At 46.0% G+C, this 27,592-nt stretch overlaps 1 protein-coding gene across 1 annotated transcript in view; it reads left to right on the forward strand.

The window, feature by feature from the left end:
* The window catches only part of CHSY3 (chondroitin sulfate synthase 3), a 735,143-nt gene that overhangs the window by 52,583 nt on the left and 654,968 nt on the right, over positions 1 to 27,592 (forward strand). Inside the window, exon 2 of the mRNA XM_069625627.1 lies at positions 12,428 to 12,711. Coding sequence (XP_069481728.1) covers positions 12,428 to 12,711 — 284 coding nt within the window. The remainder of the gene's footprint in view (positions 1 to 12,427; positions 12,712 to 27,592) is intronic.

A 27,592-nucleotide genomic window follows, 5' to 3' on the forward strand; every position in this document is an offset into this window, starting at 1 on the left:
GATAAGTAGACCGGTAGTATGTTAGAGACTAACGAGAAAAAGTATCAATCTCCAACAATGGGAAGAATCCCATAGGGTTATATTCGGGGTCGAACATAACAAGTAGTTTCCACTGCCACCAGCCAAAACTCGACGAGGGGGATGTGACAGTGCCCCCTCGAATAACAGACCCAGGAGTAATCGAATTACCCCTACTAGTACGTCCACAATAGGATGGTTTGTACTAGTTCTGTTAGTAAATTTAGGTCTAGTAAAGCCAATGGTGACTTTACATGCCCGGGGAGACAGTAGTCAGTCCCCGGGTATGGAGTCTAGGACGGAGGTCCGCTAGAACGCCCCAGTGTTACGGCACGGAGGGTGCGGTGTAACGCACATAGAAAAACATATGAGACCCTATGGAGTAAAAGACCCCATAGCCCATAGAACACATTGACATTCAAAGGAATTACACACATTCATGTCCAAGAGTGGGAGAAAAAGAGTCTCACTCTTGGCAGGATGGAAAAAACAAACTCCAGAAATCCAGCAAAGCTGCTGGGGGACTCACTAGGTTAGGAAATTCAGCCTAAACAGAGAATTCTCCCTAACAGTCATCACTGAATTGATACAGTTGGGGATGTGTTTGATCACAATGTGAATTTCTGCTTCAAAAATTTCGCTGCAGAGGACACACGGAAGCTTAGCCTTTTTTAACTATAGGGTACGAGATGCGTAACAAATGTTGTTGTGTCTCTGCTCTCTGGGCTCAATACTAGCTGGTGATAGCCCTTTTGGAGGTCCAATTTAGAGAGGAGCCTAGTGTCGTTTAGTTAGTGTATCATGTCCGTAATGCACCGTGCCATGTGTCTCAGTCTTTTAATGGCCTGGTTAGGTCTTCTCATATCCACACACATGCCAATGGCTCTGAGCCCTTCTTCGGGATGGGGATGATGGGGGATACCCATGTTGTGGGTCCTGTGGCTGGTTCGATTATGTCTTGCTCTAGTAATTTGTACAGTTCCTCCTCTACCTTCTGCTGTATGTTGACTGGTATTCCTCTGTAGTGTTGTGCTACCGGTGGGATGTCTTCGTCTATGTGTAATGTGATTTTGTTTGTTGCGTAGTTTTCCTATTCCATTGAATGGGGTCGGGTGTAGTTCCTTGATCATGTTCACGGGGTCGATGTATTTGTGCACCATGAACTTGTACAGCCCATGTATCAGACCCATGTCTGTCGCTGTCTTGAAGCTGATTATGCATCTGCTTTCGCTCCCGGTGGCAAGCACATGTATGAGAATTTTTTTTTTCTTGAGGCTTATATCTGCATGTGCCTTTGAATTGTCCCAAGCACCTCAGGGGAGATGTTGCCCCATATGGGTATATATCTACAGTTGCCGGTTTCAGTTTAGGGGGGCACTGCAGTTTGTTGTACTCGTTCGCTTACCACGTTCACTGTGGCGCCCGTTTCTATTAAGACCTCTGTCTGTCTTTCGTTGAGCCCATGAGCAGGGTGGGTCTATGTTTCACTGCTGTAGAGTTTCCCAGAGTGTACAAGTAGCCCTTCTTTCTGGGTTTGCCCTCTGAGGAGCAGACATCTAAGTCTGAGGGACATTGTTCTACCAGATACCGCACATGGCATCTCAATCTTATGTCTGGTCGTGTGCGTGTGATGTACTTCCTCATCTCCTGCTTCTCCTTCCTGTGCTCGTCATCCCCCAATTCCAACACTCTTTTCTGCCTCTTTTGGCCTGTAGTGGGAGTGGGCGCCTGCTTGGGAGGTTTGTGTTGCCGTGAGGAGGGTCCTGGGCCTGCAGCAAGCTATGGACTCTCTCCCTCTGTCTCGCCCTTTTTCTCTCGCTATGCGACATTCTGATTTGAAATGTGCTTCATCGCCAAACGTGGAGCGCCTCTGTCTGATTGCTGGGCAGGTTCCTTCGTGCAGATATTCGTACCCACACCAATAACAGAAAGGTTCTTCTTTTTCCAGCCTGTGTATTGTCTCTGAGGGCATGGCTGTGTTGAAGCTCTCAACCTGTGTGTCCACCGCCAGTTCTGTCCTTGCCAGGGTTAGGATTTTGTCAAGTGTTCGGGCTTTTTAAAATAGTTTGCGCCGCAATGTCTGGGATTCGCAGCCCGCAATGATTTGGGACTGTAGGGCCTACGTGTTCGAGTAATTAGTGACATCACAGTGCTTCATTTTAATTCGTAGGCACATAACGTAGGTGTCGGTTGTTTCACCTTTTGCCTGCTTTGCGCTATGAAATAGGTGACGTTCATAGTCCACATTAGTATGCAGTTTGAAGTAGCCAGCCAATGCACCTTTTAAGTCTTGAATTGAGTCAATGGATGTTACAGGAATTTCATTGATAATGTGCCTAGTTGCAGGCCCCACTGCCAACTTGAGCAGGCATATTTGTCTTTCCTCATCTACGGGCCCTGTTGCCCAATCTAGAGATCAAAATATCTAATCCACCTGGCTCACCTCGGCCCGATATTGCTTGTGTCCGACACGTCAAAAGCCCCTGGTAACTGCACAACAAGAGAGTCAGGAAGCCTGTATGGAGCTGTAGCAGGTGGAGCCTCTTGACCCGCTTCCTGCACAACCTGGTTAACAGCTTGGGGGATATCCTGGACAGACATGTCTGGTTTACTCTTATGTCCACTGTATCTTTAATTCCCCTGGAGCTCCTCTCATTCCCTTGTATGGCCGCCTGTAGTGGCACGTGCACCATTGTGTTACAGAAGAAAGAACGGGGAAGGAGAGACTCTGTGAGATGTCCGCCACGTGGCACAAACACAGTATGTCCCCTCTCTCCACTTCCTCACTGCTGTGTTTGTGGAGATCACCGCTGCAGCCCCAGGCTGATTCTGCCGCCGGTCGGCCTTCTGTTTATGGGCGGAGCAACGCCCTCATCACTGCAGCCACAGGTGATACTCCTGCCCGCAATCTTCCTTGCATGCTTCGTTGTGCCCGGGGCACCTGGATTCATCCGTGCATTATGGTCGTGCTTTCCCCTTCATCGCCAATGTCAGGGTGCTGCGGGTGATGGACCGGCTGACCTGGAACCGCACAATATGTTGTGTAATAATTGGACGAGACCGGTGTGCATAAACACCTCTTTATTACTCAACATCCTACAATGTACTCACTTGCCCATCTGCCCCACATCACTTCCCTGCCTGCTCCCGCCCCGCCACATCCCGCCCTCTTGCCCCGGAACTATACTGTCAACATGACATCTGTGTTTGGCGGGATCATTCGATTTTGCTAAAGGACATTTATCAGTGCTTGGGATATTTGTAGTTATTATGGCATGTTTTGAGCTGTTTTTATTTTTTTGGCCAGATAAGTCTGTGTCCGCCAAAATTATTCTATAATTCATTAAAATAATATTTTTTGCCCCCAAAAAAGCTGTAACATCATTGTCGAAACACACATATTTGTGTTCGCACACAGTTTGCTTCAGCAGTATGCACTTCTGATTACACAAGGCGCATGCCACAAAAACGAGGTCACATCTTTTTATAGCTAAACAAATGCTTATTACTGCTCAGTTGTTCTGGCATGTTTTGATAATTGGTCAGGGAAATTCATAGGCACCAAGTTATCTAAAAATGTACTTTGATTCTAAGAAAAGGTGTAGCATCATTTTTTTGCAGCATGGGGCTTTGTGCTCTGAAGATGTCTGCTTTTGAACTGTCACGGTTTTGATTTGTCTGGTGATTTCTAACAATTAGAAATGCGGACAGCATAATAAAATGCAATGTTTTTTAACTGAAAGTCCTAGGTGGCTAGCCTGGAACTCTAATCCTCGTTGTCTGGTTCATTCGCTGGCTTTCTCAATCTGACGACTTTGCAGCTTCGTTCTGAAGCCTCCAGCAGGCGGTGTTTGGCTTGGGTAACTGTTCCACAATGCCTAGGAGAACTTGGATCGGCAGGCACAACTTGAAGTGTTTCATTAGGGTGTTTGAGGCAATGATCTTTATCCCCTGCAAGCAACAGGTTTCTTGGTGTGCACGCTTTATTATTTAAGGAACTTGGACAACACGCTCCAGCATGCTATGATTCTCTGTACACTCCGAGGCTCAGTGTCTCTGTGGACGTTACTTTCAAGTCCCGACTTGCGACTTTTCAAGTTATCTTGGTGATCTATTTCCCAAGGTCTTAATGAACTTGGACGGCAAGTTATAGCCTGCTGTGGTTCTTTTTTTAATCTCCATTTCATAAATAACTCTAAAAATGGCCCCAGTTTCTGAATGGTTCTAGGGACCCGGATCTCAAGTTCCAGCATAAAGCAACGTCTTTCCACAAGCCGTTTCTCAGTGGCTCTTGGTACTTGGACCTCAAGTTCCAGCATGCAGAATTTTGGAACTTGAGGTCCATGTCTCAGTGGATCTAAGAAATGTCCCTCCCATGTCTAGCCAGCAGCCATTTTTCCCTTAACTACTTGCTTCCGCCTCCTCCCAAGGTCTTGCCTTGAATGTCTCCACGCTCGGTCATTGCTTTTATCTCGGTTCTTCTCCAATCCCCTGCTCTGCATCTGAGCATGTCCTTGCAGCCTGGTTTCTGCTCACCCCCGTCTCTGGTTCTCGGGTTTCGCTCTTTCACCCGACCTCCCCGACCAGGAAAGTGTGTGTTGCATTTACAGGGATGCAATGTCTTTACACTTTCCTGCATTCTGGAGTTGCTCTTCATCTCGTCCTAACTACGGCAGAAGGTCCTGGATCGAACGTCTGCCATGATTCTCTCGACTGGCCAGCCTTGATGACTTGTCTACAGCTCTTCTGCCTACTCTGCATGATAGCCCAGTCCAGACTTCCTCTCGCCACCCTCCTCATGTTCGCCCCCAACCCCACTCCATCAAATGTCTGCCGTTCTTCTGTCTTAGTGGACCACAGGCTTTTTGACATTGAAAACATCTTTCCGTTCTCTGTTGGTTTCTTGATCTTCATGGGCATGTCATCACACAATGCAAAAGGACACACTTTAAACATGTTACATCATTTGTTTTTTGCTGCAGTTGACTTCATAATTGCAGAGGGTGCAGCCCTCCAGAGTCGGACCTGTCTTCATACATGGAAGCAAATTGTACTAGCAACACATAAAACGCCAGACCATTTGATTATGCCAATGCTTGGTTTGGTTTGCCTCATTACTTTATGGATTGAGGTTTACATCACCATTCTCCTTGTTTTCTGACACACCTTTCTATATTTACTCCACAGTCCCCCATCCCGGATCACCTTATTTCTTTTCCTTTCATCTTTATCACTTTTCTGTTGCACTGGGCGTCTCTCTGTGTGGTTAGGTGGGGCCATCATCTTCTCAGAAACAAACAGTTGTCACTTACTTTCTTCACCCTGCTTCAGAATACGGCATTGCTCAAAACCTCAAGCCTTGTGTAAAAGAAAGCAAACGTATATGTTCCTTGTTGCATAGGATGATGGGTCTTGAAAGGATGCAGAATCCTTACCTGGACCAATGGAAGATCTCGTGTTTGCAAGTAGCGGCAGCTCCAACAGAATATTAAGCTAACACGGGGGAATTTGCTTTAGACTTCATCTGAAGCAGAAGATATAAAAACTAGGCAGTATATCAGGTAACCTTTAGAAATCCCGTAATGGCAGTGTTGTATCTCTCTATTTCTGGGTTTCTCTCATGAAGGAGTCAGGCATCATGATGACGTGAACATTGAACTGGAGCACAGCCATGGCCCTGAATGACTATCTGAAAAGCCCAGTTCCCTGTAATGTCTGCAAATGGTTGGATAGTATGTTTAATAGGCGTTGCAGCCATTTTAGCTTCCTTTAAAGTGGCGAATCATTAAACATGCCAGCGTTCACACCCACCCACCCCAGAAGAGTATTCCTTCCGTGGATTTTCTAGAAATTCGTGGGGAATGCCAGGCACATGCTTATGTGGCACTGTGGGGCTGAATGTTTTGGACTAGAGCCCATAGCATCTCATTGATATTCATGATATTAAATAAGATGCATGGTGTAATAGCTCATGTGCAACAGTGTTCCTGCTGTATTTCACGGAGACAGATAAGATGGACTTACCTTTGTCATCACCCAAACCTTATACTGGGCATCGTTATGTGAATACTGCGCGTGCAGCTCTTTGCCTCAGGGATGTGCTTTAGTCTTTGTGCGTTTTTCCAACAGTGCTTAGCAGTGGTCGAAGTGAGCGGGATGGGTCGGGAGCGGTGTTCCACTACTTTTATTTTTTACTGTTAACAGCTCCACTACTTTTTTGCAAACTTTTCCACCATTCCAGAACTGTTCTTTGTGAAGCTAAAGCACACTTCTCCATTTTATCACCGAATATCAGTTACAGATGAACTGAAATCTGTTTCAATTCAATTGGCTGTCAACCAGCATGACTGCAACCCTTGGAAAATGTGTTGCACGTTGCTCTCTTCCTTCCTACTCTGTCCCACGCTGGAGTCACAGCTCCACTACGTTGTTGGTACACTTATATCACTGGTGCTTGGATGCTACATGTGTCCCATATTTTATGGGCAGAGCTGTATTTTATGAATAAAGGGATGCTCCGCATTTTGTCATCAATGGCTTTACTGGTTTTCTAAAAGCCTCAATGTAAGGATATTTAACAAGTCCCTCTCCACCCTGAAGTGTTCAAATGCAGTTTGTGCTTAGAATACCACCCACTGCCACTAGACCACCGTTTCATGCCAAGAATGTGCTAGGACAGTCTCATTCGCATGTTATAGCTTATCGCAATTATGCATGTAAAAAGAATCGCGAATAAAGAACAATGGTTCGCGATTGCCATCTGGCAACGATGTAGAAGCCGCAGCATTTTTTTTATTTTGTTCATAATCAAATGATGCAGGTAATCCATCTCAGAAAGTGTGATCTGCTAAACTGGACCCCTTTAAGAAAGCTCCATGCCAACGTCAAAATCTACACCATGCCAACGTCAAAATCTACACCTGTGTCCTGCTGCATCATTCTCCTGATCTGCAGCTCCTGCTCTTCAGTGGCACCAATCAGGTTCAATTGAAAGTGTCCTGTTTGACAGCTGTTGTGACATCAAAATTGTGTTAGACAGAGGTTGTTTTTAATTATGTACCTTGGATTAAAAACTATTATATTTATGATGAACTATAAGTGTGGTGGCAGGATAATCACTAAAAATAAGCCATACCAGGGTTTTGGTAGGTTGACTCAAAGTTCACACAATTATTAAAGCCACATCAAATTTGTATCATACACATGTCAACATTGAGTCCAGGCCAGCCATGGAAAGGTGATGTGGATTCTAGTCAGACTACCTGTCTCTGCTCAGCAAGCAGGATAATAGGCAAGAAGGCGGTGTCTCCCTTGATCCCCTGGAAGTTTGGGTAACATCTCTCTAGCCCTGGAAACTTCCAGCAGGAAGGCTCATAGGACCCCCGTGCTCTATGCTGACACTCTGGTTCACTGTGATTTGCTGCATCTGAACCTTGTTTGCCCCATGCACAGAGTGCTGGGAAGACTGGTTCGATGCCATTGAACCAACTACGAACGGATTCAGGTACTTTTGGGAGGTCCAGCTCCCATGGTCCACTTTTGGGAGCATAGAGACTAGTAAGACACACATTTGCACCTTTCTCTACAAAGACGTATCATTGTAAGTGACATTGTTGGCGTGTTTAATTAAAGAATTTTTGTATTGATTCTTGACTATTTCTTTATTTTTGACTGCTGTACTGGCTCTCTTTTGGTTGCTACTGTTCTCACATTCAAACACCCCTTACACATAGCCTCCCCCCTACTCATTCTTGTACTCCTGCAGAGCAGTAGTCATTTTGTCACAGCCGTGCATTTTCTTCGGTGATATTTTGCTTTTCGTAGTCTTAACTGGACGGTTTTATAGTCAAAGTTTTATAGTCAATTCGCTTTCTGCTCATTAAAGGACGAAAACCATACAAGACCCTGCTGGAGTTCATCATTTTACAAGGATCCTGCCATTGCAAAAAGGCAGATTCTATTGCATGTTGCTCCAAGTGTATTTGCCTCTGGTTGGGCTGTGTCTAGGCCTGTGTGCCCGCAGACCCTCCACACGTTCCATTTGCAGTGATTCCTGCACTGCACTGACAAGGATCCTGCCATTGCAAAAAGGCAGATTCTATTGCATGTTGCTCCAAGTGTATTTGCCTCTGGTTGGGCTGTGTCTAGGCCTGTGTGCCCGCAGACCCTCCACACGTTCCATTTGCAGTGATTCCTGCACTGATGCACAGGCTGCAGACTCCGCCTCACCGAGGGCCATTCTAGAGAGGAGCAGCCTTCCGCGTCCTTGGCTTGCAGAAGACAGTCCGCCTTTGTGTCCACAGCTCAATGAATCCGCTATGGTAAGAAGATAAGTCATGAATTGCCAAGTGTCCATTGTGGAACGAGGCTGAAGATGATACTGTGTGCTTTAGCCGCCCCCCTTGAGTGCTCAGCCCTCTTTACCCATTGTTTCAGCAAAGATAAATGATCCATTAATCTATCCCGCCGGAGCAGGTCACGTGCTCTCTTCATGATCTCCATCTAATGCCTGACTCAAATAAACACCATCTCACTCAACAGTTGGGGTCTTTTCCTGTGGAATGTGGCCCTGTGGTCATTAGTGTCTTAGTAATTTTGCTTTTCCTTATTTCATTGAATAAACCTGGAAAGCAGCTTACTGGTTTTATTGATAAATTACAACCATGCTTTGGCCAATATTCGTTACGTTAATGGCAAATTATTCAAATGTCACTTATACGAAGCTGGTTCGAGCATTTTGGCTTTGGAGGGTCTATGGGGCATTGTCACTCACAGTGGAAGACACAGCAATGAGGGAACTACGATGAAGATTGTTGTGTTTGCGACGGAGCGCCTTTCAGTTCTCCATGCTGTCTACTGCTCATGTTACTGGGAAGCTTCTGGACTGTGCTGTACTTGTTCGTCTTTTTCCCCTAAGTGGCTGCGGGAAAGGAGTGTTGGGCGCACAGGATCTCAAAGTCAAGAGGGAGGCACACCTACTTTGACTGCCCCTCGCTCCATTTCCCAACATGCATGTTTCGCTTTTACATGGAAAGAAGTCATCTTCGGGGTGCATTTCATGGGCAAGGCAATTGACAGGTGACAGAATGGCCGTAGTAGAATAAAGCGAGGCTAGGGATGTGAACTTAATGTACTGAAATCAGTGTAGGCTGTCTGTGTGCTTGTGATTGTTCATGCCCATATGAATGTGCCCGTGTTAGTAACCAGAGTTACAAGGAATTGCAACAGGGCATCCGAGAACCAATCAGGCTTGGGATTGTGAGATTACAGAAACTTTGCACCGGTGCAAGTGCAAAGTTACACGGTATTCGCACTAGTGCAACGTTTGCCCTATCTTTAGTAACATCAGGACATATTAGAAAACTATTTCAGCATGACAAGGGCAGTTTGGCATGGTATAAGCACCAGGGCAAAAAGTGCCGTAGTGCAAAAAAGATACATTGGCAATGCCCTTTTTCCCCAGGTCAAAGTTTGCCGTAGTGCTAATAACATTCAGTATTAGCACTACAGCAGACTTTGCCCTGGTGCGTGCAAGAATGCAAGGAAAATGTAACTTTTTTCTGAGGGGCAGTTTTGGTACTTGTGCTTATACCAGGCCAAACTGCACTTGTCGTGGTGCAATAGTTTTCTAATATGTCCTAGTGTTTTCAAAAATAGGGCAAACTTTGCCGCAGTGCTAATACTGTGCAACTTTACACTTGTGCGGGTGCAAAGTTTCTGTAATCAGACTTATTTATTTATTTATGTATTTATTTATTTATATTTATATAGCGCGCAAGTAACCCATGGGCATTGAGGCGCTGTTACTTGCAAGAGCTTGGTTACAGGCAAAGAGGCATTCAGTGGTACATTATGGCTTCCACAAGGCATAGAGGTGATATTTTGGTTGGTACGGTTAGTCATTACAATACAGATTATGTATTATTAGGAACATATGAGATGTATTCAACTGGTGCGAGGCATCTTATGTGAATAAAATGGTTTTCATGGTTTTGCGGAAGGTGCTGAGGGAGGCCTCACCTCGGATTGTGGGAGGTAAGGCGTTCCAGTGAGTGGGTGCGAGATATGGGAAGCTGGATCCGCCCGCTCTGGCTTTTTTTACTAATGGCACAGAGAGCATGTTAGTATATGGTGATCTGGTTGGCCTCGAAGATGAGACGGGGTGGATCCTTTGGGAGAGGTTGTCGGGGGCAGTAAGGTGAATGCACTTGTGGGTCAGTGTCAGAGTCTTGAAGTGTCATGGTCTCTTCATCCCGCTTTCAGGGCAGCTGAACAGGTCAATGTAATTTCACGGTGTGGCCTGAATGGCGCCATTTCAGCAAATTACATGTTGCTCGACATGCAGTTCTTCTTCTGGGCGCCATAGTTCTGAATTATGCAGGTGCATGTATTAGACTATTTTAAATTGCGTCTACATTCACGAAAATAGCATGTTGCATTTAATGATTTGCTCATGAGATTTTCTTCTTGTATGCGTGCGAGACTGCAAGATAGACATGATTCACGCGAAATCACATACTTAGTTCTAACCAGTGGTTCATAGTTTTAGAAGGTGAAATCCCTGCAAGGTCCCTCCTTTTGTCGTCATCCATGGCATTAGCCACACCCTCACCTAACAAAGCCCAGTGTTCCCACTGGAAGACACCGGCACGACCATCTGCAGCCAAAAGCAGGGCACACTCTATTGCTAGGACACATTGGGGGCTTCCCCTGCCAGTAGCATCTCCCCATCCTTCTTTCCTTCCTTTCCACAGCAAAGGGCAAGTTCATGTTTTTGGGTAAAAAAAATGAATTGTTACACTTATACCTTGGGCCTCATTACAACCCAGGCGTTAAGGGGTTAACGGCGCCGTAAAAGGTGTCGGCGCCGTTAAACCCTTAACGCCTGATTACGAGGTCCCTTTGCGGGTTTCACTTTAACGCCTGCTTTTAGCAGGCGTTAAAAAACTAACCCGCAAAGGGACCTAGGAGCTAATCACGGCACCGTAATTTACGGTGCCGTAATTAGCGCCTTCCCCATTTCCATTGAGCTCTATGGGCCAAAAATGGGAATGGGGAAGGGGCCATGGTGAATGGGGAATTACCGCCCCGCCAACCTTGGAATGGGGCGGTAATTCCGCCATTCACCATGGCGGACCCCGGCATGGACCATGGTGCTAATAGCACCATGGTTTAGCGCCGGGGTCGTAATGAGGCCCAAGGTGTGTATCAGGTGACAGCGGTACTGTGACATGGACAAATACACAACATTTTCATTGGCAATCTAACACGAACACATGTTTGCCCAATCAGGCTTACTTGTGACGTTTCTTGCGCTTTGTTTCACACCCTCTTTCCTGCTGGCAGAACCTTCCATGTTGCGGTTTGAGTCAAACGATTACGTGGTTGAACACTGATGGCTACGCTGAATTCATGCAAATTGCTTCATTTCTGTGTTGCGCTCATTGGTCTTTGTCATTAGGTGGTGCTTAAGCGCCACCTATGAGCCAAAACGATTACATTGAAGTACTGATAGGAGTGAGAGGTCATGTGCGGAGAGGCGCAGAGCTTGTGGGTGTCGTTTGGTTATTTAGCCACCTATTGACTTCTATCTCAATGCTCATTCATTTCCAGTACCTGACCTTCCCCACTCAAAACGTCAATCTCTTGCAATGCCTTTGAGATGGCACGATCATGTAGTAGCATTCAATGCTGTGCTGCAAAGGACTATGCAGAGTTAAAGCAAAGCAGCCTTCTGAAACCATGTCACTTAATTACAGTTGTAAATGCACTCCAGGTGCAAAGAAACTGCCTTAACCAAGTGCGCTGTCAACCATTGTATTTATTTGCAATATGTGTCCGTGCTCCTGTCCGTTGCAGAGAAGTCCTTTTTAAAAAAGCCAACTTTGTCAAATCCAACAATTTGGGCTTTTGTATACGTATTAGATAGGCTTTGGCCAGACACTCGCAACATTGTTTAGCTGTTGTCTTCTCATAGCGGTTCCATGTCATTTCATCGCGGGATGTTTTTTGGCAGGGTTTATTACCGCAAATGTTTTAATGAAAAGACCCATCACATTTTTTTAGAATTATTTTGGGGGGGAACCCCTACAAACCCCCCATTCCCTTTCATTATTTTTTATCTATTCCCGAACACATATATATAATTTTCTAACCCCCCTCCCCAAAAACCGGTAAAAACCCCGCAAAAAAAAACGTCCTGCGATGAAAGGACTTTGTACCATCATAGCCAGGTAGTACCATTTGGCCGTGACTCGAAAATGTTCGCATCATGCCTACTCAAAAGCCAAAATGGCTGGCTTTGCCCGTGCTTGTTTTCAAGTTTCATTATCTCATCTTATTTTGGATTACGTTAGAAAAAGGTCTTGAAGAGTCTGCTTAATTCTGCTTTTCCTTTGACACTTTGCAGGTGAAAAACTAGAAGCATTTCTCCGCTCATTAAACAGCAGCAAGCCTCTCTATTTGGGACAAACTGGACTTGGAAATATCGAGGAACTTGGAAAATTGGGCCTTGAACCTGGGGAGAATTTCTGCATGGGAGGGCCCGGAATGATCTTTAGCCGAGAGGTGCTCCGGCGAATGGTGCCACACATTGGGGAGTGCCTGCGTGAGATGTACACGACCCACGAAGACGTGGAAGTGGGCAGATGTGTCCGAAGGTTTGGAGGAACCCAGTGTGTCTGGTCTTACGAGGTAAGAACAAGGGAATCCGTTCTGAGCGTCTTTGTGTCTGCCAGGGAAAATGGAAGGCACATGTAATGAATGGGATGTAGCAGGAAGGCAGGCTGGCATTTCTACTGAAGTCTGCCCATAGGCACTGTGGTGTATATATATAGGATACAGCTGCATGTGTAGAAAGGACAGAGGCACCATTGCCTTTCTGCTTGCGTGCCTCTTTTGTTACTCCTGTCACAGTGTAGAGTACCAACCAGCTGGCACCCTTGCATTTTCATGCATCTGGAGCTTTGACCATGCTTCACCCTTTCTTTGATTCCCTCTCTTATAGCTTTCTCTTGGCGTTCATACATTTATGAGGAAACAAGCACAATCCTAGGAGGCTGTAGTGGCCTCATAAGCATTTCTGTCTCCCTCTCCGACATCTGTGTATTTTCTTTGTCTCTGACTTTCACTTGAATTCTCTTTGGCATGTAATGACAATGTGAACATTATTTTTCAACTTGCACCTTTGATCTACAACGTAGTATCGTTCAAGCTCGTTAATGGCTTTCCTCGTGCGCAATGATTTGTTTGAAACATAATATTTAAAACACAAAGAAACATTTGAACACACGAAAATGAAGAATTGCGTTGATAAAAGAAATCTGATTTAATCCCTCTTGGACTGGTAACTCCTTGTGAATTTAGAATTCGGTTCCGCAGCCCAGGTTTTTAGCTGTAGCGCGACACTAGGAAAGTTTTCCCGCCAGTTCTTCCATGGTTGATCTGGCATGGACCTTCTTTACCCAGCATCTCATCATTTGTTGTGAGGTTTAGCACATGGGAAATATCCCTCCGATCCAAACAGGCACACCATATTGTATAGATGGGCAGCAATGGGTTAATTACCAAACAATGGGCCTCATTACGGTAGGCGGTGAGCCATGGCGCTATTAGCGCCATGGCTCATGCCGGTAAAATACTGGCACCGCCTTGGCGGAAAGGGGATTTACCGCCCCATTCCAAGGTTGGAGGGGCGGTAAATCCCCCTTCCGCCATTGCCCTTCCCCATTCCCATTTCTGCCCCATAGGGCTCTATGGGAATGGGGAAGGCGCTAATTACGGCACCACAATTTTGCGGTGCCGTAATTAGCTCCGAGGTCCCTTAGCGGGTTGGATTTTAACGCCTGCAAAAAGCAGGCGTTAAATCCCCCAACCTGCAAAGGGACCTCGTAGTAAGGCGGTAGGGATTTACCGGTACCGGTATTTTACCGGTACCGGTAAATCCCTACCGCCATCCGTGTAATGAGGCCCAATGTCTGTTAGGTACAATTTAAAGGCTGAGCCTACTTGTTGGGCAGCTGTTCCATTGGTTTGGCCAGTGCAAGCTTTTAGCTTGGATTAGATTGCCAATTAATGTGATGCCCATTGATCTAATAAGAAGAGATGTTTTTGTTAACTAAATTGCAGCTGTATTGCGCACCTACTTCTAGCTGTAAAATGCTGTATTAGTGTTTTTCTAATTGGCGGATTCAAAGAGGAGGTTGAGCACAATGGTTGTTCATTCCTTTTTATTAGGCTATAATACAGGTACCTTTGATGATCTTAAATTAAGTGCTACCTTAAGGTCTAGTACCACGTTAGCGTTCTCGGCGCGCGAAAAGGTCCTCCGCTGGAATTGGTGAATGTAAATCACTTATTAGGAGTTTCAAGCTGCAGAAAAACAGTTGGAATTTTAGGAAAAAATGTATCTTAACTGCCCAGTAAAAAAGCATCACAAACATTCATATGTGTATCCATGGCAACTTCCCACTCCCTTGGATCTCTGGTAAAATATGACTGGCCTTTGTGCTGGATACATACGTCATTTTTGATTTGCTTTACAATGGAATGAATACTTTTTTTTAAAAAATGTTAGCCCTTGAGTATAAATTCCCTTTTTGGTGGCACTATGGTTTGTGACATAAATGTTTACAAAGGCAACATATTTGAGCGTGCCTTCATGGAGATTCATATTGTACTGATGTGGCAATGTCTAGTGTATTGTATTGCATTATAGTCGTCCCTGCGCATTGTGGTTGGAACGCCCACATACGTTCTGAAATGTCTACATGAGTGTAGTGCCTAATCTTGAATTCCTTGCATGAGGTAGCGATTGGCTCTCATGAGTTGTGTGTGTAATGGGGTGTTTCCGTGTACTATTCTCTCTGGATTTACAATACTCCACCACTATGGGGGTGGATTATCTCTCCAGAGTGCAGAAGCAAGTGAACAATTTGACTCGATTAATAACATAGCACAAGATTATTGGGTCACTTCCATTAATGGATTAGGGGACCGGTGGGCTGGTTAGGGCAGTGGACAAACTAATAATGCAAAGCAATCCGACATTTGGAAATAAGTTGTGTAATTGTTTTAAATTAATTATGAGTTTGGTTCTAATTTCTGGCGAGGGCGTGACCCCTTTTACTGAGTGTCTGGAAGCTTTGGTTCTGCAGATGTTTGGGGATACACTACTGATGTGGAAACAATGTTTGGGCAACCAGCTTGTTATAATGGTCTGCACCAGGACCAACACCAATAACAACACAATGATATTAAGGAGCATTCAGGGCTTTTAATGTGTGTTGCATTGAAAGTGTTGGTTGGAGCAGCCTTGTTCAAGGGCGCCAGCATCTAAATGGATCCGCCGGGTGTTGCTTCTTGCTCTATGACTGAGGTTGAGATTTGTTCATGTCTCTTTAGGATGGAGCAGAGAGTGGTTGATTTTTCAGCTCTTCTGCAAACTGGACATTTGCCCATGTCACTAGTGCCCACTCTTATTTGATAAGCTAATAAAAACACCTTCATAATAACACCCATACAAACAATCTACTTCTCGCCTCTCCTTCATGAGTTTGCTTCACAGTTCATTTCTCTAAATTTCTCTTTGCTTCCAGGCACAAACTTACTGCTGCTGCAATTGACAGTGAGTCAAGTTCCTGCTGCGTTCCTTAGTGACAGGTGCTCTGTCGTGGGCTTTTGAGGCTGCGGTGGAGACAAAGCATCCTCTGAGGTGTCCCTGTCCAGTGCATATCTCAACTCTTCTACACAGAACGATGCTTCAATTCTATTTGGATCCTTTTGCCGTTCCACACATTGCCTACCTTTGCAATGAGCCGAAGCGTGTCTGGCTCCCATTTACGCTTTTATTGCCATTGTCTGGCGACTTTGTTTCCTTTCCTTCTGCATTGTGCTTTCCAGTTCCATCTTATGCTTCATGGACTAAGCGATGGATACTGTGTCTTCATCAACCCTCGCAATGTTGACACAATGACGTCATCTATGCTGCTCCATGTTCCTTCACCATGAAATGCGAGGTGCATAGATGATGGTCTTTTGGAACAGGCCCAAGCACTTCTGGTCCGAGACAAATGTACTTCATTTGACTCATCAAGCAGAGCAATGGCTCTGACAGTTCACAGCTATTTTCTGTGGTGAATCGACCAAAAAGAAATAATGTTTGACACAAAACTCAGCTGTTTCCTTCTGTAGGATTCCATAATTTGCTGTGCTCAGGATTAGAGCTGCCACACCCTTTACAGTCCCCGGCGTCTCAGCTCCATTGCTGATCATGTTTCTGGATCCCAATGGCTCACGTCTTCTTTAGTTCTGACACATCTTGAACGGGTGCCAATTCAGTTCAGTGCTCAGCGTCAAACTCAATCGGCATGGACAGAGCACCTTTGATCTATATCCAAGTAGGGTCAAATAAGCGACATCGTGACTGAATAATCAGGTAACCGTGTATCGTGTTTACTGACACAGGCGCAGGTCACAAAAGATGGTCATCACGGCATTACTTGCTTTCAATGCACTATGCACCTGCAGCCTCTGGCCGCTGGGCGGGAGGCACCTGCTCCTAAAGTTCAATGTAGACCCGATGCAGGGGTCAAGTCCTAAAAATGAAATGTGGGGGGGCGGGTACTCATTAACATATTAGTTGAATGTGCTGTCACCAGAAATTAGCATATCAAGGTGCCCTAGGGAAAAAAGTGGGGAGACTTCTGAAAAAAGTTGGGGGACTCCATCCACCCATATGTACCCTCGTCATGAGGCCTGATGTTAGGCAGAAATTCTGTTGACAGATTTGGTGGCCAGTCATTTTGATAGACAATTGAGGGTTGAAACCTTTCAAATGCTTGTCCTGGTAAAACCCCCTGACAGTGCACTGGGAAGTAGGAAAGTGCTCCTTTGACTTAGATGTGTATATGACGTCAAAAGGCATTGATGAAGAAGAAATCTGGGCTTGTGCAGACACAAACACTGAGGCACACATGCAGTATGCTAATGTATAAATATTTACTCATTCTGAGCTTTGGATTATTGAAAATTAGAGTGCCAGAGCTTTCTCTAGAGAGATGCTTATGACTTTGGTGTGGACACCTTGCAAGACAGTGCCATGGGGCATTTGGCGCTAACACAACAAATACATTGTGTGGAGAAAATCACGTTATTGCTCTTAGCCGGAGTGTCTCCGCATCCAGTGAAATCCTTGGGGTGATAACCAAAGAGGTAAACTGTTCATCACTCATCTCCAGCAAGGATGGACCCAGATTAGCCATGGAGAAGACAAGGGCCTTGCAAATGGAACCAGAGAAAGATTGAAAAGAAAAAAAGAAACACTCTGTAGCACATTCATCAGTAGCTGAGACTGCAACATTTTGGTTATCAAAAGATGATTGAGCATAGGGGTTGATTTGGGGGAACCCAAAACGACCGTATGTATATTCTGTGAAGGGGGCTTACACATGACCTAACAATATCATATGTAATGTGCAGCTTCATGGCAAAACCCATCAGTGAGCAGTTCATAGTGGTTAAATAGTACCCAGAAAGGGTGTTCCTACCAGTGGTCATCAGCATCTATTTAGCAATTTATTCATATGAAACTAAATCAATACATAATGGCATCTCATTTAAACAAAATTGAGATTTTTAGGTTTATTATTGCTCTCTTGATTTAATCAAGAATATTTACATTTGAGCAGCAGTCTCAATCATCATAGTCCATAATTTCACATCATTTATTGAGAGAGTTCAACACAGGTTTACACACAGACAATATTCCAGAGGGAAATGCTGGGACATAATATACTTCATACGACATTGTATGTACATAATTCCGAAGGTGGAAGACACAAAGTGAATAAAAGTCACAGAATACATTTTGTGTATTTGTGTTTTCTACCTTTTGGAATTATGTGTCCCCTTCTCACCTTGTTCGGTGTAATGCGAGTCAGGTGTTTGCAGGGGTGTGCCCCGCTATCTATTACATGGATAGTGGCGGGTGATGAATTTACAAAAAAGAAATAAAAAAAGGACCCTGCAGCACCAGTTCCCAGCCACGTTAGTGGAAGGGAACTGACACTGCAAGGACAGAGGAGTAGGCGACACACATAGAAGTGTACAGCTGAAACGTAAGTAGGGAGATAAAGGGGAGGCAGGCTGGGGATGCAGGAAAAAGGGATCTATGTGATCACAGCGCCATACCATAATGGAGGTCGTCATTTTCTTAGTCAGCATTATGGGTGGTGCAGTGATCACATAGATCCATCTTATCTCACTGTCCACATGGGTTTCTGGCCTCATGCAACAATCTTGATAGCAGGCCACCCCCCCCTCCCAGTCAGCCAAGAGATGGACCACATAAGTTCTTGAATTTTGGGGATTTTACAGAGTTCAACTAATTTGTGGAGCCCTTTCCGTTGGCCCAGCCACACCAATTAATTCCTCTGTCATGCATGTGTACAGCTTCATTTCTGGCCTTGACACATCAAAGCAAGGGTCTTTCAGATGCAGAGCCTGGCATATGAAGAGGGAAGCTCACTGTTTTTAACTTTCAGGAGAAAAGTCTTTACACTTGCACAAGCCTCTGTGCTCTGAATAGGAGAAACACTCGCTTTCCAATCTGTCACATTTACTCTTTATGTGAGGCCTTTTTGATATCTCGCATTATGCCATCAATGTTCATATTTATATCCTCATATGTACATTCAATGGATTCTAGCCATGGAGATTTGTTTTCCTAGGTCTAAATTGTCCTTAGCTGCAAAATTGCAAATGTTTCACTTCACATTATTATATACCTTTGATAGGTTTAGATCAGGGAGTTTCACTGGTGCATAGCTACTTTCCTTCCAGGCTGCAAATATCTTTAGTTTCCCATGCTGTTCTTGGTTGTGAAAAGTGACTTTCATTTTTTTTTATACATAGTGAAAAGGTAGGCTTCTGATTTTAGCTCTTTGTCATTCACTTTGCATGGCCCATTTTGTACTCTTTACTTTCAATTTAAAGCAGCATTGTATTGTGGTTTTCAATCTGCAGAAGGCCCACTTATCCATGACCTCTCTGCTTTATAAAAGGACACAGGGTGTCCCATTTTTCCAATATGATGATGAATTGCTGGGCTTTTTGTTTGTCAGTCACGTTATGTCATGCAACTTGCTGCAAAGTTTGGGTTTAACCTGCCCTTTCAGTTCATTTGATGCTGTTGCCATTAAACCTCACAGATGGAAGATGGTAAGCAAGCCTGAGTACACACTGTGCAAACCCCAGGACTACAGTTCACCCTGTACATTACCCTGTGGTTTCAATTGGGTTTATCACCTCACATGACCACCTCATTGCATTCCCACCCATGACCGGTTCCATGAATGGGCCATTGATTTGTGAGGGGATTCAAACAAATCACCCTAGAATGTCCTGAGCAGAGGTGCATCGTGGAGCCGGCCGGGCGAGCGCTTTTCCTAGCAGTCTATTGACAGGCGGCAACTGATGTACAAAGTCCTTTCTGTGCACATGCAAGGAACACATTTTCCAACCCAACTTTCGCAAAAGTGTTCAAAATGTACAAAAAACACCTCACCACTCAAAGACTATAAGCACTGTGTGGGTATGGAAAGAGGCTTTTTAGTAATGTGTGCTTGCTAAAAAAAAGCAACAAGGAGATATTTGTATTATTATTTTGCTTTTTTGGGCCTCTGGTAGGAACACATGTTTAGATCGCTTTCCCCTTTATGTGTGTATTTCTTTTTTTTTTAAATAAACATTAATATGTGTAATCTCATATTCCAATCTTCATTCAAGTTGCTGCAAATCGGTTTCCGCATTTCTTTCTCTCCCTTAAATAAATAAATAAAACCTGTTTTACAATTGCCTTGAAGTCAGCAGGCACCTTGTGACTGACTCCTTCAGATGCCACAGATTCTGTATGCAAAGCCCCTCTCATGTTAGTTCGAAATTATGTTTATGTTCAGATTTTTAAGATTCTCTAAAGCAAGGCTTTGGTTACTGGAAGACGCTTAGACAACACATTGGTTGCCACTACCACCTGATGCTGGATTCCACAGTTAGCGGTTTACATTCCACCCTTTGCCCGGGGAAAAGGTTGACCTGAACACAGACTCAAGATTGCTCTCCGCCTCGGGTGTTCCCTTGTGTCGCTCTCCTTTAAAAGAAATAGTTTCAAAGCCAAGAATCTAAAATAGCAGTGAGACAAATCATCTTGCTGTTACTGTATTATTAGAATTCCTGAAGACAATGGACAGGACTCGCCTCCATTTACAGGAAGTGCCTTTGCCTGTACTGCTGCTGTTCTGATGAATTGCAACAAACTGACAGTGGAGGATGTTCCTATTTAACTGCTGCTCACAGTCTGCACAACCAAGCCACGCGATAAACACAGAATTCTCAGAGTGAACCACTGCTCACAGTTAGCAGAACCAAGTAAGATGATGAACACAGTAGAGGTGCACTCATATGTGCCCATGTCTTTGTGAAACACGCATTGTATCATACACAATGTACCACCCATCCTGTTGGAGGTAAACAGGCTGCACGTTATTACGCCCACCCAGCCCCACACACCACCAATCCTAAAGGATACTTGGATAGGTGGGGACTACCAACAGGATGGACAATAAGGGACAAGTGCTGTGACAAAAACGTCACCTGCCACAAGGCAGGGGGGAGTATCGGATATGAGCTAGACACACAAACCACTGGGGCTACACAAAAGAGAGCTCCCGCTACTCAGCTTGCCTGCCAACTGTTGCATGGTACCCCTGTAAGGGGCCATGGTGTCTCCCACTGTGTCGTTGGTGGTCACATGGTTACCCATGTGACCAACCTAATAAAAGGTCCGAGCCACTTCCGGCCCGGCAGTCTGAGCACCATCCGGCTCCAGTGTCGTTCCTGAAGCACCATGCTGGTGCTGCACTGCAGGTGCTGGGCCCAAGGACGGGGCCCAGCACAAGGATGGTGCCCCTGCAGGGCAACGCTGTCCCTGGGTGATCCCACTGCCATGTGAACATGGCTAATGTGGCGACCCCAGCCTGGGTGCCCCCAGAGCCAGGGCCGCTGTGCGCCAGGTACCCCGGCCACGTGTGGAGCTCTGGTGATCAGGAGCGGGTGGGTTGACCCCCACCCATGAGTCCGCGGCGTGATCGCCGCACCAGTGAGCCCCGTCCGGTGACCCCGACATGAGTATGGGGGCTGCCCGGTGATCCGGAGCCACCCCCACAACAATGGGTACGAGGGAAGGGGCCCCACATGCCCCGAAGCAGAGATGGTGAGGCGGGCCCAACTCCAACTGGGCCCGCGAAGAAAACAGGGTGGGCGAGCTGCCTGCCCGTCCCCTGAGGGAGACGGAAGAAGCCCGCGGCATCAGCCGCATGGGTGGCTTTGCCCCTCCCCCACCTTGGACGCGGACTCTGCCGCAACAAGGGAGGGGAGAAACAGATGGGCGGCGTCGGCCGCAACGAGGAGGCGCTGCCCCTCCCCCACCCGCGACCCGCAGAGGGGAGGAGCGGCTAAAATCGCTGCAGGAGAATTGATGCGGGCCCAACTCCATCTGGACCCGCAAAGGAACTGCCCGGCCCATATGAGGGAGGAGGCGGTCAAAGTAGAGTACTAAAAACACTGCGGATAACCATAGAGGTTGAGCGCAGAAACAAAACTAAAAAGTGGTAAGGAATCAACAAATACTTGAAAATCCTTATAACCATACCTTAAAATGGAATAATACAAAAATGTCGCCCTCAGTAGTGCACCCGCACACTTACTGCGACTTTGGGGGCGCACAAAATACTGACTCCCATTACTGCACCCAAGCAGAGCTGGGGGTGTCCCCCGCTTCCTTGGGCACAGTAATGGGAGTCGGGTTGCGCGGGTGTCCCCCCCTCCTACCATTGTGGTAAGCAGGGAACAAGAAAGTAAAAAAACAAAACAAAAACAAAAAAAGCAGCGTCAACCCACATTAGTGGGAGGACCGACGCTGCAGGGATAGCGGGGAGTCGGCGGCGCACACCGAAGTGTGCCACCGTAAAGGTAAGTGAGGTGTGGGGGGGGTTGGGTAAGGGAATACGGGCTGGGGGACATGGATAAAGTGATCTATTTGATCACTGCGCAGTGTTGAATTTGGCGTCAACATTTTCATCGGCGCAGTTACGGGCGGCGCAGTGATCACATAGATTCGTTAAAATGTCAACTTTCTGCATACTCAACATGCAGACATTCTCACAATCCTCTCTCTGCACAGCAATCTGCACACACATCGCCAGATTGCAACAGACAAACAACACATAACCCACCACAACAGCACATGGGAATTTTGGCACCGATCAATAACCACACTTAAGGTCAGCGAACTGTGCAAACCGAACTGAAGCGGCCGACAGGACAGCACCACACTCACTTTCCTATTCCCCCTATCCCCTAACCCCCTCATCCCCTCTACCCCGTCTAAACACCCTCATTTTAAGATCTGCCAGAGCGAATGGGAACCTCAGCGGTGGTGACGGTGCGCGGTACAAATACTTTTAACATCAACATTCTCATAGATCATGGCAGGGACCTCTCTTGCTTCTAGATCAAGCATAATCGGTTACCATGACCTTGATCCTAGCAGCCCTCCTGACCTGCCAGCCGCCTGTTTAGCCTTCTTGCTGTCTGAGCTGTTCCAGGGTTCAATTGCTGAATCCAATGTCCAGCCGGACAGTCCAATGCCCAAGCCTCGACTACCCAATGAGCAACCCGAGGGGCCTCACCACAGTCCATGCCTGCTTGGCCAATTGGACACGAGTGGACCACTCAACCCACAACCCGGGTAGCAAAATCATAGTTTGTCAGTGCACAGGCAGCGGTAAAGAGGAGAAAGCCCCACCTCTGACCCCTTTAATAAGCGCTCCACCGGATGTAAGTTCAGCCCCAGCCTTTCTGCCACCACACCCCTCATCCCCCAGAATTCAATTTAGAGGCAAAAAAGGGCTCACCATGGCCCACAAGGCAGCCCCTAATGTTGCTGCTCTTATAGGGGCCATGGCGGCGCCTCCAGATGCTCCGAGTGAACTGCTGCTCACTGTTATCAGAACACAGCACCATGATAAATACTGGATGCTCCGAGCGAACCGCCGCTCACGAATAGCAGAACCAAGCACCACGATAAACACAGGGTTCTCAAGAGTTAACTGCTGCTCTCAGTTAGCAAAACTAAGCAAAGAGAAAACACAGGAGGCTTTAAGTGAACCACTCCTCTTGGTTAACAAAAGCAAGTACCATGAGGCACACAGATTGCTCCAAGCGAACTACTGCTGTTATCAGAAGCAAGCCACACAATAAATACACAATACTGTGAGTGAAACGCTGATCACAGAATAAATGAAGCAACCCGAGTAGCTGGAAAGGATTTTTACAAAGTTGACTCATCTCGGGAGGATAGCTCAGGGGCAACATGCTCGCCTTGAAAACAAGACAATACGGAGCAACACAGGTTCGATTCCCGGTTCTGCACTTAGAAACCTCTGGGTATTAAGCGCCTTATAAATAAATTATCATGTCATAACAGGCAGCGCATGTGCAGCTGTGCACTTGTGTAAACGCCTTCTTCAAGCACCGTTGATGCTTCATTCTCTCAACGCTAAGATAGCTCTTGCAGCCTGACAAAGTGTTGCAACCGGATGCCAAACAGATTAGCCATGCATGATGTGGAGTGCCGTGCCTCCCACCACCGAAGCAACCATAATGATAAGAGATTAAAGCCACGTAATTGTTTTTTTTATGACAGCACCTACATCTTCACACCATTAAACTATACTTACATCTAATTATAATGGGACAAACTGGGCCTGATTCGCAGAACTGAAACTGGGCCTGATTCGCAGAACTGAAGGGAAGAATGCGAGGAGCAATTACACCTCCCATCTCTGCACCAACAGTTTCCTCCTTGCCCCTGATTCACAGAAACGTCTTGCGAGGAATTAAAGGTACTGGCTCTGCATGAAAGAGACCCACAGCCACAGTGCTTTAAGTGGGGCGAGAAATGGGGGTGGGAGGGCTGTAATGAGGGCGTGTGGCCTAAATGATGGGCATGGCTTGAAGTGTTCCCAGCATGACACAATAAAAAAAAAGTGGCTTTCCTCATCGTCAGTTCTGCTTTTTTAATTTTTTATTTTTATTTGCCCAATGCTCGGTATTATACCCGAACACCGTTTCATTCAATAGCCTACTTCACACAGGATGTATGTGTCAAGCAGTCTATTGAATGAAATAAAAGTAGTCCACCATCTCTCAAATAGCCCAGTGTGAAGTGACAGTGGCTTGTCATTGGCAGGGCTTGGGTTCAAATCCCCAGCACAGGAAAATAAAAAATAAATGATTTCCTCGCTTATTTGTTTTATTGTCACATGCTGGCGATACGAACCCGAGCTCCACTGCTGGCAAGCCAGTATCACAGTGCTCCACGCTATTTCATAGGTACTTCTTTTTTTTTGGTTTATTTCAATATGCTGTTTGACACACAAAGCTTGTTGTGGGCTTCATGTGGCAAGCATTCTTAAATGAAACAAAATAAATCCAGCACCTACGAAATGGCACTGTGCTATTTCATAGGTGCTGGCATCTTTTTTTGTTTCATTCAATTGTCTGAAACCTGAAGCTCATCGCATCAAGTAGTCTATTGAATAAAACAAGACACTCCAGCAACTCTGAAATAGCACAGTGGCTGTGACACTGTCTTGCTACCAGCAGGCTTCAGGTTTGAATCCCCAGTCTGCACTAACAACAAATAAGTGTCTTTTGTTGCTGGTCGGGAGGGAGCCTCGGGTTTGGGAGACTGCCGGGGCTCGGCTACGGCCAGCCCCGCCCCACTTAAAACCCTGCACAGCAAGCCCCGCCAGGCATACACCTAAGTGGTCCTTTCCTGACACTGATGAATGCACTGGCACATCAATTCAAATGAGCTTCCTGACCACACATCAGTAAGGGGCTGACCCCAGTGCACCCCCTATGAGGTCAGTACGCCTGTGCAGTGCAAACGCAGTGAACATTTCCACCTGCGTTTCAGGGGTGACTGACATAAAAGATAAATAGAAACGGCACTGCATGTGTATTTCTGTTTGTGTCTGAGCAACGGCAGCACGGGCCTGTGCAGATCCCTGGCAGCATTGTTCGCTTCACTGTGCCTTGTTTCCGATGTGGGCGTCCCTTTGTAGAGGAAAGAACACCCGGTGTGTCGCACATCTAAGCAGATGCTTTTGTTGTGTTCATCAGGATTTACTTTGATACAGCGCAGCCACGCCCACAGCATGCTCCTTCACCACATTCAGCCAATGGACTGGACTTAGTGTCCGATTCAGTACAGCGCAGCCACGCCCACAGCATGCTCCTTCACCACATTCAGCCAATGGACTGGACTTAGTGTCCGATTCAGTACAGCGCAGCCACGCCCACAGCATGCTCCTTCACGCGCAGCCACGCCCACAGCATGCTCCTTCACCACATTCAGCCAATGGACTGGACTTAGTCTCCGATTCAGTACAGCGCAGCCACGCCCACAGCATGCTCCTTCACCACATTCAGCCAATGGACTGGACTTAGTGTCCGATTCATGGAATTTCTTGCACAGTACAAAGGGCCTTTGCACTGCTGAAACTTTGCACTGCCGACACAAACCCTGATTCATGGAGCCGTTCAAAGTGTACATTTACTGTGCAAAGTCATTTTGTACTGCGAAAATGACCTTGCACAGACTTTGCACTGACAATACACTTTGCACAGTTACATGAATCAGGGTTTGTGTCGGGAGTGCAACGCCCATTTTTAGCAGTGCAAAGTCATTTTGAAGCGTGCAAAGAATTCCATGAACCTGGCCCTTAATCTCAATGATGAGTCTTAGACCACACACTGCAGAGTGCGGGTATTTTCTCCCATATCTTGTGTGTGGAGCACACGGAAATGGCCGCCACATTTAGGTGGTGCACTGGCACATCAACTGAAATGACCTTCCTGACCACAGTGTTATTTGTCTGAACCTACTGCTGCCAAGACTCCTCTACACCTAATGTCTTGTAACCAAGTCATCCTTATGTATCACATGCTCTTTCCAGGTAACTAAGTCATCTTCATGTAACAGCGCCTCAATGGCCCTGGGCTGCCAGTGCACTTTATAAATGCTAAACATAAATAAATAAATACATAAATAAATAAATAAATACATGGTGAACTGGGCTCATTAGGTCTTCTAGATTTGTGAAATTCTAAGAAGCATTAACAAAATAAAGTGTAACAAGTCAGAGCTGCTATAATAAATAATAATAATAATAATAATAATCATAATAATAATAATATATCAGGTCTGCTATAGCTTTGTTAAGCCTCACAGTTGATTAGGTGGCAGTGGGCTACATAATCGTGATGCTCATATCCATTTTGTTTAATTCTGATTACATATATAACTTTGGAAAACATGTTTTATTTGGTTGATTAACGTGAGGAATGGCTCCTCGACGTCCATTGCACAGAATGGCCTCATTGCCATTGCATATCTGGCAAGGTTTATGGAACATAGCATTGAGGGGGCAATGAGCCTTCCGGATCCCTTTATCCACAGTCCTATGTGTATGCCTAACTCCTTTCATATAGTTCCTCTCAGGCTCATGGAGCCTAAAAACAAACAAAGCACCAGTGCGTAGAGCACATACTGTTGCACCAGTAGTCCATAGGAGCCGTTCCCAAAAAAAATGGACTATGTGTCCTAAACTTTGCATGGTAAAGGTTTCAACAAGGTGCAGAGCAGGAGGGAGTGTGCCTGCTGCTACTCTGCTTCGTGTGCTTTATTTGGTCAAAGAGCCCTTCAGTAATCATAAAGCATGGACACTACCACGGTGAGCCTCAGAACAGTGGTGACAGCTCCTGCTGAGTCTGCGTGGCCTGAGGCATCCCCTGTATTTGCCTGAGGCAATGAGTTGCGCTGGGGGGTGCACACAGGGTGTGGGCGGGGGGGGTGCAGTCAAAGATTAGGGAGCAGTTTTGTGTGTCGGTGAAGACACTCAAACCATCAACAGCAGTTTTATTGTTTTCTGCCTTCCTCCTGTCCCACTGCATTTGCCTCGTGGGCTGGAGTGAGGGAGTGGAGGGTCCGCCTGCACCCAATCTCTATTGCAGAATCGGCGCGTCTCTTGATCTATGTCTGCCCCATTAAATGGCCCCTCTCTCATACCGAGGGAGTGGGTTGCCTGTGACAGTGGGGACTTTGCCTGGGCCACTGAATAGTAGTCCAGGGCTCTAGGGCCCAATTCCCAGAAGTTTTTTATAATGGCAAACCCCCACTGGAAAACACTCTGTGGATACGGGCCCGTGTCTTCGGAGATTCCACTGTTGCATTTGGTATTCTACACTTTCTTTGTGGTCTCTTGCTGCATACTAAATTGCAGCAACACAATTTAACTGCAGAATGATCTTATTTGGAACTTGTTAGAATTCTGGCAGCTATCAGGTCTGCAGACCTCCTTGCCACAGTGTCTCCAGCTTGTTTTACATGAAACCTGGGCTCTCCTTTACTGAAATCAATCGAGCGGAGTGCTTTTCGATTTTTGTGCAT

Source organism: Ambystoma mexicanum, chromosome 6p (assembly GCF_040938575.1).
Source record: "Ambystoma mexicanum isolate Mex_15411 chromosome 6p, UKY_AmexF1_1, whole genome shotgun sequence".
Lineage (NCBI taxonomy): Eukaryota > Metazoa > Chordata > Amphibia > Caudata > Ambystomatidae > Ambystoma > Ambystoma mexicanum.